This window comes from Lathyrus oleraceus, chromosome 7 (genome assembly GCF_024323335.1).
Source record: "Lathyrus oleraceus cultivar Zhongwan6 chromosome 7, CAAS_Psat_ZW6_1.0, whole genome shotgun sequence".
NCBI lineage: Eukaryota > Viridiplantae > Streptophyta > Magnoliopsida > Fabales > Fabaceae > Lathyrus > Lathyrus oleraceus.
This window is the reverse complement of record NC_066585.1, coordinates 482,351,392-482,363,506: the sequence shown is the minus strand read 5'-3', so window position 1 is coordinate 482,363,506 and position 12,115 is coordinate 482,351,392. Positions and strand designations below refer to the sequence as shown.

At 32.7% G+C, this 12,115-nt stretch overlaps 1 protein-coding gene across 1 annotated transcript; it reads left to right on the top strand.

Moving 5' to 3' along the window:
* Window positions 1–3,874: 3,874 nt before the first annotated feature.
* Window positions 3,875–7,112, top strand: LOC127104462 (uncharacterized). Its single transcript, XM_051041642.1, has 7 exons — window positions 3,875–4,114; window positions 4,322–4,434; window positions 4,647–4,757; window positions 5,913–6,006; window positions 6,418–6,475; window positions 6,585–6,628; window positions 6,730–7,112. The coding sequence occupies exons 1-7, from the start codon at window positions 3,875–3,877 to the stop codon at window positions 6,985–6,987; spliced, it is 918 nt and encodes a 305-aa protein (XP_050897599.1). The 3' UTR covers window positions 6,988–7,112.
* Window positions 7,113–12,115: the final 5,003 nt, after the last annotated feature.

The window sequence follows — 12,115 nt, the reverse complement described above, 5'->3', positions numbered from 1 at the left end:
CGGTCAAACTCGACATAGATTAGGTTTTCTCTACTCTCAATTTTTAACACTTATAATTTAATTTTCAATTTTCAATTTCTTTTTCTTCTTAAAATAGAAATCAATATTCACTCATTTAAATATTTTTTAAAGGTTTAATGGTGATGCACTGACAGTAAAAAAGTTTTACACTGTCATCCAATAAAAAATATATCATTTTGTCATGTCATACCAGTATTTTAAAAATTTCAATCTGATTTGTCGGGATGCATGGTCGTCATTGGTTGACAGTGTAAAATAAATTTACACTGTCAGTGCGTCATCCCTTTTCTCTTTTTTTAATTTAAATCATTTTCAGTTTTAGTTTCTTATAGAATGTAAATCATCTGCAAGACCAAAGCAAATGAATTATATCTCTTATTATATAGTACTATTGTAAAATTCTTAATCTTTATCATTTCATGCCTCCGCTTTTTTTTTTCTTCAATAGTTTTTATTTTAATTTGGAGTAACTAACATATGATAGAAAAGAAAATACCATATGTAATTGATTTTGATAAATATCAATTTCACAATTTTTGTGTAGTAATTCTTTTAGTTGTTGAAAATTAATGAGTCATTCTTTCACATCTTCATAATTATAATTGTCAATAGTTGCTAAAGCATTAGAATGTTAATAACTTCAGTTTTTTCACATTTATGCTTAACTTGAATAATTTTTGACAAAAAATTTATTTTCATAGTTGAGAAAGCAAACGAATATAAATCATTTCTAAAATTAAAATACACGTACACCATTTAAGGGACTAATATAGTCTTTGATTAACAATATATGCATCCTTTCTCATTTTCTTTCTTTTACTTTTGCTTACTAATAATTTATTTATTTTCAACTTAATTCTCTGCCATTTGTTTCTAACTGTAAATTCTCTCTCTCTCTCTCTCTTTTTTTTTTTTGTTAATTTCTCTTTTTTGTTAAATATTAGTTTTTGGTGGATGCAAAGAGTATACCATGTATGATAACAAAGATATAAAAATTGAGTGTTAATATATTTATTTGAGTATCTGTATTTAATTGTGTGTCTATTATTTTGTTTTCTATCGCTATAATTTGCTTTAATTATTAGTAACTTGGCTTTATTATCAGTGATTTATTAGTAAAATAGAGAGAGAGTTTTGAAGAGTGAGAGAGTTCAAGGAGAATAGAAACCTTTAGGATGTTTTGCTAAATCCCGGAAATTGAGGGATTTGGGTGGAGTGGTGAAATACGTGGTCGCTCAGAAATTTTCATTCGTTCACTTTTGTTTTGTTTTTTCAATTTTTGTATGATCGTATGTATAATGTATTCTATCGTTTGTGATTAAAGATAATGTATTTTTAGTGTAGAATAGTTTTACACAATTATCCAATAAAATTATAATATTTGATCATGTCATGATGAAGCTTCATAATACATGGTATATTATGCTAATATATTAAGTTAAAATAAAAATAAAATAAAAAAAATACCTGTTTATATTTTGACGCGTGTGCACACTAAAAAAAACGGACAAACGGGCACGGGAGTGCCCGTTTGAACGCTAGTATATATAAAGGGAATACATGATTTTGGAGTGGCCTAATTTTGATCCAAAAATACCCTTTTGTTTCTTTTAAAATATAAAATCAACAACTTTGACGACGTAAGTTCTCTTTCTTTTGATTTATATTGCATCATATGAACATTAAAGAAATCTATAAACCTTTAATTTTTAGACTGACCTATTTTTATTTCAATCATACAATATAAATATTGAAATTACATTTGAAAAAGTTAATTGTTTATGCATTAGGATGTTTAATGAAACACATATAGTAACACTCAATTCTTTGTCTCTTATTATTATCAAAATTCAAAACTCAAAATCAAACAACCACCATTTCTTAATTTTTTTTGTCTACACTTCTTCATCTCTCTTCTTTGTTTGGCTAATCTTTTTTCTTTTCTTCTTTTTAATTCTTAATTTTCTTTTACATAAATTTGGTAAAACATGAAAATAAAGTCATGCAGGAATCATTCATTCAGATAATTTTTCTTTTTAATTCTTAATTCACTCCATCTCTTTGATCCTTATTAATAATAGGATTTTATTTTTTATAACCATAGTCTTCCTCTTATGATCTTTGTATTTGATGTCTTTCTCCTTTTGTTAATTTTGTTTGTTGTATTTTTAATGCAGGAAAGTGTAATACTCACATTTTAGAGAGAGAGAGAGAGAGAGAGAGAGAGAGAGAGAGAGAGAGAGAGAGAGAGAGAGAGAGAGAGAGAGAGAGAGAGAGAGATTTTTATTTTACTCATTTAAGAATATTTTTACTCTTGAATATTTTTGAATTCATGAATTTACCCTCTCTTAGTGGTTTATGTAAATAAAATCATATATATTTACTAAGTCCATTGTTTTCTTTTTTTAATAGAAATCCAGATAATCCAGAAATAAGTCATAGTTGTTGTTCTATCAAATCTAGACTAAAACAAAGTATCTCCATTCTCCAGGTATACATTTATAAATCTCAAGAGCGCATTGATAAATGGATGTATGAAGAATTGATTCAAATCTTTATAAGGTAAAAAAACTATATTACACTACTTACTATTAATTTTACTATCTTTTTATCTAAAACAATTCTAATTTGAGAGTCTTATATTTTTTCTTTACCACGGAACACAATTGCTGGGAAAAAGAAAATACTTCGAATAAAGATTTCATGTTCGACATTCCTCTTAGAGAATGTCATTGATTACACAGTTTCAATAGTACTTTGCATGCTTTAATATAATTTTGAATATCTTTGTTTACCTTTTTCAAAGTGTAATAATATTATTTTTAATGCTACATACAATAGAAATCTCATAAAAAGGAAAACATACATTTATTTTTCTTTGCTGTGCGCATTAAAAAAAGCGGACAGACGAGCACGAGAGTATCCGTCTGAGCGCTAGTATTCATAATAAGAATATTATTACAATTTGTAAATTAGTTAAATGTGTGGCTACCTGAACATGTACAATCTCATTTGCATGTTTTTTTTAATAAACATAGGACTACAGTTTTTATGGTGGAATGAAAATAAAATTTAAAATTAAATGTATTTATGCTTTGCGAATAAAAGAGACCAACCGACACGTGCACACTGTCTAATCTTCATAGATTCATATCAGATCAAACTTTTTTAAATAGAGAAGTCTTGGTTTTTCTTTTAAATCTATTTAGGTAAAAATGTTTAGATTGGCCTACATAAATAAATAAATAAATATGAATAATTTTGTTTTATTGTTATTATATATTGTGTGTTTATTAATCTTTTTTATATATTAATGTATGGATTTAATTGAAATACACTTACAGTGCAAAAAGATTTTACACTGTCAGTTAATCTTAGACGTTGGATATTGAAATATATTTGACTTTTATTTTAAAAATCTATAAAGTAATACAAATGGGTGATGATGATGAATTGACAGTGTAAATCTTTTTACACTGACAGTGCATAGTAGCATTTGTTTATATCTGCTAAGTGTGTGAAAAGATTGAATTTAGAAGTGTCTGCTATGAATAGTAGCATGGTCATTGATACCTCATCTAATGGTTTAATGACTACTTTGTTGGTGTGTTTGACTTATCCTTTAACAATTTATGGTATAGATTTTGGGATTGACTTAGTTGGTTTACCTCTAGCTCAACTTGATGTTATTTTAGGAATGAATTGGTTGGATTTAAACCATGTGCATATAAATTGTTTTGATAAATCAGTGAAGTTTCTTGAATTCGAGGAGAGTACGGAGTCGAGTTTCATGACCGTGACACAAGTAGGGATGTCCTTGAGAGTGTGTGTGTGTGTGTGTGCTCAAGTGTTCATGGTGTTCACGTCCTTGAGAGGAGGAAGTGAGAGAATGGTTACAGATCTACCTATTATGTATGAGTCTCCTGAAGTGTTCCCATATGACATTAGTGATATTCTGTCGGTGCGTGAAGTCAAGTTCGCCATAGACTTAGTACCTGGTACTAGTCCTGTGTTGATGGCGCCGTATATAATGCTTGCTTCAGAGCTGAGAGAGCTAAAGAAACATTTAGAGGATCTACTTGAGAAAAAATTCGTTTAATTGAGTGTTTCTCCGTGCGGAGCGCCGACGCTGTTAGTTAAGAAGAAAGATGGTAACATGAGGTTGTGTGTTGACTATCGATAGTTGAACAAGGTTACTATCAAGAATAAGTATCCTCTTCCGAGAATTGATGATATGATGGATCACTTGGTTGGTGCTTGTGTATTCAGTAATACTGATCTATGGTTATTTTATCACCAGATTCGTGTGAAGTCAGACGATATTCCGAAGACTGCATTCAGAATGAGATATGGTCACTATAAGTATTCACTGATTCCGTTTTGTGTGTCCAATGCGCCTAGAGTGTTCATGGAGTAAATGAATAGAATATCCCATCCGTACCTAGATAAGTTTGTGGTTGTGTTTATCAATAATATTTTAATATATTCGAAGTCTAATGAAGAGCATGCAGAGCATCTGAAACTTGTGTTGCATACCTTACAAGAAAAGAAGTTATTTGAAAAGTTATCTAAGTGCGAGTTCGGGTTGAAGGAAGTAAGTTCCACTGGTTATATGATATATGTAGTGGTGGTATCACAATGGATCCATCGAAGATAGATGTAGTGTTGCAATGGCAATCTCCAAAGTGTGCTACTAAGATTAGAAGTTTTCTGGGTTTGGCTGGTTACTACAGAAGGTTTATCAAAGGCCTTTAAAAGTTGTGATTGCCTTTAACTTAGTTGACTCAAAATGGTCAAGCTTACCTGTGGAGTTTTAGTTAGAAGAGAGTTTTCAAGAACTCAAGAAGAAGCTGACATCAAATCCACTTTTGATTTTGCCAAGTCCACGTGAATCCTTTGTTATGTATTGTGATGTTTTGAAAATGGGTCTGGGTGGTGTGTTCACTACGCCAAAAACTGGAATAGACAGCGCACCTTAGAGGGCGCTTTATTATAAAAGCGCACTCTAAAGTGAAGCGAAAAAATAAGGAGCGAACAACTGGAATAGACAGCGCACTTTAGAGGGCGCTTTTGTAATAAAGCGCCCTCTAAGGTGAAGCGAAAAAATAAGGAGGAGATAGAGGGACAACAATACAGGGCGCTTTTTAGAAAGCGCCCTCTAAGGTTACCCTTAGAGGGCGCTTTTAAAAAAGCGCTCTATAAGTCCATGTGCATTTCCAGTTTATAAAGCGCTTTTGGAAAGCCTTAGAGAGCGCTTTCATAAGCGCCCTCTTAGGCCCCCTTTAGAGGGCGCTTTTTTTCCACAAGCGCCCTCTAAGGTCCCCTTTAGTAAACATTAAAATTATAACATACTGCGCGTTTTGTTATTTCACTCTCTGTTATTTTCGTTCTTTTTCACGTTAGGGTTCTCACTGTTACGATTTTCGCTACTTCTAAGGCGTTCTCCTTCCACCTCTGTTAGATCTACGACGTTTCCTCCTTCTATTAATTCGTTGTTAGCTGTTCGATTTTGACACCATAGGTATTTTTCTAATCTTCATATTACTTGGTTTCTCTTCTGACGTTCGCTATTGTTCATTTTTGGTTTCATTTTTCTTGGTTCATACATTTATTGAGTATTCTCAACAATAATTATTGTGTTGCAATGCTAGCAATGGAGACTAGGCATTATGGGTTAAATTTCACCAACTGTTCCATTTTTTTTAGTTCTTTATTGTTAACTATGATTAAAATGACTCTTTATTTATTGATTTATTGATGTTATATATATATATATATATATATATATATATATATATATATATATATATATATATATATATATATATATATATATATATATATATATATATATATATGGTTAGGGTGAAACTTTTTTCGAATTGATGCAGATACTTGTGTCCTGAACCCTATCCGGAGGAGAATTTGGAGTTTCTTAAATCACAGAATATTCGTCTACTTCAATTTGGAATTGAGGGGAAAACGGTAATTTTTTATATTCGTATTCATCATATATGTGTTCAAATGTGTTTAATCATGTTATTTCAATGTATGATGTTTTGAATTGGGTTTTGATTGTTGTTAAAAAGTCTGTGATTGTTTGAATCATTCTGAATTTTGTTAATGAAATTTCATTGAAATCATGAAATGTATGTGTATTACTCAAAGTTTGAATTTTTTCTGTGATTGTGTTATTTTTGCAGATTATTAGATTAGGGTTTTAGGTTTAATTGTATAATTAGGGGAAAAAGGGGGTTTGGGGTTTATCATAAATATGGGTTGGTGTTAGCTGCTAATAATCATGAAATTTGACCTATGTGGATTGGTGATTCATTTTTGGTTTTATCTTTTTTATTTTTTATTTTAGAGTTAATAAATCTTTGTATTTTTCTGCAGGAAGTTTCTTTACCTATTCTCAGTGATTCTATTATGGAGGCTTTGAAAATTTTACTTGGTATTTGAAGCAAGCTTATTCAACTTTGAAATGCAGATTTTTTGTATATCTTTGTTGGTGTTTCTCTTGTTTGTTAGATATCTAATTCCTTAATTTTGTCTGGTTTCAGATGTGAGAAATCACCCTGTTTTGATTCATTGCAAACGAGGAAAGGTATAAGATTGATCACTTGCAAGTTTATCTTCTCAATTCTGAATTTCTGTTTTGAATTCCTAATTGTTTATTCTAATGATGATTTTTCTTCTGTAATGCAGCATAGAACAGGTTGTGTAGTTGGTTGTTTCAGAAAGATGCAGAACTGGTGTCTGTCTTCTGTGTTTGAGGAGTACCAGCGCTATGCTGGTGCTAAATCCAGGACAACGAATTTAACATTTATAGAGATGTTTGACATCATAAATCTTAGGCAGTGCCTCTACAGCATCATCTACCAGTATCAAGGTGCTTCAAAGAAGCGCAAATTGATGTATCAAGGCGAGACTACGCAGAAGCCACCCCGTTTGACATCGTTTTAGCTGCTGCACTGGCTATCAACTCCATTTTTGGATTTGGTAGAGAACTCATACTTCAAAGTAATTTTTTGGAGTCTTTGAACATATATCCTTAGGGTTTTTAAAGATCTTTTGAGTACTGCTATTGACATGCATATTCTCAGAGATGCTTTTGCTACTTAGTTTTATTCATAGTTAACAATAAAGAACTAAAAAAAACATACATCTCAGAGATGCTTTTGCTACTTAGTTTTATTTCTTTTTAAGTTATGAATTGGTTGTATATTTAGAATCTTTAGAAGTTAAACGATTATATATCAGTGGATTGTTGTATATGTATGGATTGTTGTATATAAGGCTTGTTGAATGCAATGTGTGAAAAAGGGCTTCAAATTATACAGTTTTAGGTGTACTGCTTCAATATACAGGTTGTCTAAAATAAATAAAAAAATATAGCGCTTTTTAAAAAATTTTTTTTAAATAACCACCCACTTTAGAGGGCGCTTTCCAGTAAAAGCGCCCTTTAAACCCTTTAAATTTCCACTTTAGAGGGCGCTTTCCAGTAAAAGCGTCCTCTAAACCCTTAAAAGTTTCCACTTTAGAGGGCGCTTTCCAGTAAAAGCGCCCTCTAAACCCTTAAATGTTTCCACTTTAGAGGGCGCTTTCTTTAAAAAGCGCCCTCTAAAGTGGCCCTTAAAGGGCTTAAAGAGCCACTTTAGACAGCGCTTTCACCAGGAAAAAAAGCGCTGTCTTTACCTATGCCAGCGCCAGATTAGAGGGCGCTTTAAAGCGCTGTTATAGGCCAAAAAAACGCCCTCTTTTCCCTTATTTGGCGTAGTGGTTGATGTAGAATGGTTAGGTTATGGCTTATGCTTCTAGACATTTGAAAGTTCATGAGAGGAATTATCATACACATGATCTAGAGTTGGCATCTGTGGTGTTTATGTTAAAAATTTGGAGACATTATTTGTTTGGTTCCAGATTTGAGTGTTTAGTGACCATAAAAGTTTGAAGTACTTGTTCGATCAGAAAGAGTTGAATATGAGGTAGAAGAGGTGGCTCGAATTTTTGAAGGATTGTGATTTTGGTTTGAGTTACCATATCAGTAAAGCCAATGTCGTAGCTGATGATTTGAGCAGAAAGTCGTTGCATATGTTGATGCTTATGGTTCAAGAATTTGAGTTAATCGAGCAATTCAGATATCTGAGTTTCTTATGTAAAATGACTCATAACATTGTAAAGTTGGGTACGCTGAGGCTGACTAGTGGTATTCTTGAAGAAATCTGAGAAGGTCAGAAATCAGATTTGGGATTGATTGACCGACTAGTAATGATCAATAAAGGTAAAAGAGATGATTTCAGAATATATGAGAATGGTGTTATACGTTTCCGTGAAAGGGTTTGTGTACTAGATGTACTAGAACTTAAGAAGAGTTATCTAGAGGAGGGTCATAGAAGCGGTATGAGTATTCATCCAGGTTCTACAAAAATGTATCAAGACTTGAAGAAAATATTTTGGTGGCCAGGAATGAAGAAAGAAGAAGCTGAGTTAATTTGTTTACGCTTGCTTGACTTGTCAGAAGTCGAAGATTGAACATCAGAAGTCGTTGGGTCTAATCCAACCGCTGAGCATTCCTAAGTGGAAATGGGACAACATTTCCATAGATTTTGTGACAAGTTTGTCAAAGATGATGAAAGGATATGACTCCACCCGGGTTATTGTTGATATACTAACTAAATCAGCTCACTTCATTTCGATTAAGATCAGTTACCCTTTGCAGAAGTTAACCGAATTGTATATTGAGAAGGTTATTAGTTTGCATGGTATTTATTCAAGTATCTTATTTTATATAGATCCAAGATTCACATTGAGGTTTTGGCAGAGTTTGCAAGAATCGTTGGGTACTAAGTTGCGGTTGAGTTCTGCTTATCATCCGCAAACGAATGGTTAAATAAAAATGACTATCCAATCCTTGAAGGATTTTCCAAGAGCTTGTGTTTTGGAGCAGGGAGGTAACTTAGACAGTAACTTACCATTAGTTTATTTTCACTTACAACTTCAGTTCCTATTCTAGTATTGGAATGACACCATTCGAAGCTTTGTATGGTAGAAGGTGTAGGATACTTTTGTGTTGGTATAACTCTAGTGAAAGTGTCGTGCTTGGATCTGAGATTGTTCAACAGACTATCGAGAAAGATGATCCAAGAGAAAATGAAAGCTTCACAGAGTATCTAGAAGAGTTGTCATGATAGGATGAGGAAGGCACTTGAGTCCCAAAAGGGAGATCATGTGTTCTTGCGAGTCACTCTGGTGACAGGTGTTGGTCGTACTTTGAAATCTCGAAAGCTCACACCGCATTCGTTGATCATTATCATATTATGAAGCGAGTATGAGAAGTGGCCTACAAAGTTGCTTTACCACCATTTATTTCGAGACTTCATGATGGTTTTCATATGTCTTAGTTGAGGAAGTATATTCATTATCTGTCGTATGTGATTCAAGTGGACGATGTGTAAGTTAGAGAGAACTTGACCATTGAGGTATCTTCCTTGAGAGTAGAGGATCGTGAAATGAAGCATTTGAGAGGCAAAGAGATTGCGCTGGTGAAGGTGGTGTGGGGAGGACTTGCTGGTTAAAGCATGACGTGGGAGCTGGAGGGTCAGATGAGAGAGTTTTATCCAAAGTTATTTAGTTCAGGTAATTTTCTAGGGAGAAAGTTCTATAAGTGAAGGAGAGTTGTAACACCCCTTTTTCATTAAATTGTTTGTTTAAGTGAACTTAGGCTTTATTTATTTATTTAAATGAATTTTATATGCATTGGATTGATGGTTTGGTGTTTTGACATGTTTATGCTATGTTAGGATGGGTAGAAAAGTGTTATTATTTAATTAAATAGAAGTAGAAGTTTTGGGGTGAAAAATAAAAACTAAGAAGAAATAAGGGAAGTGGTGAGAATTATAAGAGGAGTTGGGCTAAAATGCAATTAGTAAAAAGTTAAATTAGGTTTTTTTTAATAAAAATGAATTAGAAAAACCTAAGAGTTATCAGTACATATTATTTTGAGGAAAAATACAAGAGAGGAAACCTAGGGCTTGAGGAAGAGGGAGATATCACCATTATTGTGGAACTTGCTTTGTCAGAAATCCAAGTTAAGGGGGGTTACTATAAATATGGTGTTAATTGCATGATGTATAGGGAGAAGTCCTCAATCTCCATTAGGTTTTTTCCTACATTCTTCTATTGTTGATGTTTATGTGTTCTTGAGAGAAACCTATGATAATTTTGTTATAATTGTTGTGGAATATATGAAATTCGTGTATGGTTTGATTATTGATTTTCATATGCCTTTATATGTGATAATTGATTGAGTTGTTGTTCATGTGTATGTTTTTGGTATTATGAGGCTAAACTTAAATTCATGATAAAGTGATGAATTAGGTATTTAATCAGTGAGTATATGGATGTATTAATCATGGTATGATATGCATATGATGTTTTCTATTCGATTTAGGTGATCGGGGGTCAAAATCGGAGCTTTGATAGGGCTCCAATGGTGGAATCGCGGTTTTGATTTTTGCAATTTGGGCAACTTCGCTTAGCAAGGATGGATGTCACTTAGAAATCCCTCGCTTAAGAAGTTGTGACAAAATGTGACACTTTATGGTTTTTGGTTCTCGCTTAGCGAGTGTGACAACACATAATTGTCGTTTTTTCTATGCAAGTATAATTACGTGAATTATTGTACATACTTGTTGATGATTGTTGAGATGCGTAGTTGGGAGTGAGAACTATTGTTGATGCGGTAAAATGAAAGAATGATTATAGTCAAATATGGGGTTGTAATCATTGTTGTGTTATTGTCGTTGCATTATTATATGCCATACATCATATGTTGTCATTGTTGTGAAAAGGGTGAGTCACGAGTTCAAATGTTGCGACTATTGACTTGTCCCAGGCTCAGATGAGGGGGCTTGGAGCTCAGATGAGAGGGCTTGGGGTTCAGATGTTGGGACCCAGTTCCTATGAAGAACCTTTGTTGAGTTGGTACCACATGCATGAGTTGAGTCGTTGTTGCATTGCATTACATAAAGGTTATGCAGACGAGTTCTTTTGGGTGTAGTTGAGTAATTGTTGTATGGAATTTAGGTAATTAAAATGCATGAAAGTTAGTGTTTTTCCTTTTGGATACCAATGCATTCTTTTGAGCATTGATATTTTGAGCGTATTCTCATCCCTTTGTTTTATTGTGGTGTTTTGTGCTCCTTCTCCGGGTACAAAAAAACAGGTAGATAAGTAACTGCTTTAGATTCGAAGGATGGCATTTAGACTATTCTTCTTTTCAAGTTTTATGCATTTTTAGATTATTGTTACTCTGATCGGTAACACTAGGCGGGTGAACATTATGTTTTATTTTATTCTAAGTTATTGTTGCAAGATTAAATGTTATAACTCCTAGTTTTAAGTTGCTTTAATGTTGAATGCATATTACCTTGATTGAGTTTAATTTTAAATAAAAGTTATATTTAAACTTATTTGATTGAGTAGTTGTTTTTAATGATTAATTCCACTGCGATGAGCCTAAGTAAAGGAGATCATGTGATGATAGGTGTTTTGAATTAAATGTTTTATTTTAATAAGTTGTACAAAGCAGATTGTTTGTTGAGATTGTGTGACATCCTATGTGAAAGATTTGTTTATAATTGTTGTATTCCTTATAATTTCAAGTGGGGGTTTTAAGGTGTTACACTTGGAGGTCACTTTCTCTCTCAAATTCGTAACCCTAAAAAAATTATCAAAAGTTCCTTTAAAAATATTAAATCACGTTTTAGGGAAATGTGTCACCGCGACTATGTTAGCATCCATCACAATCGTGATATGACATTATCGTATCCACGATGTCAACATCGCAATCGCGTGAAAAACATAGGTGAATTCTTATTTTTTTCTTCCCTTTTATAAGTCTCAACTTTCTTCACCTCTGGTCATTTTGCTCACTTGTTCATTATTTTGGCTTGGATTTTTCTCATGATTCCACTAAGTTATCTGAAATTGCTTGCAAATATTACATAATGACTAAGTTTCATGACAACCCCAAACTTGCTGTGTTGCTTGTTCTCAAGTAATCTTTTTGCACACTGAAAATTTCATTAGA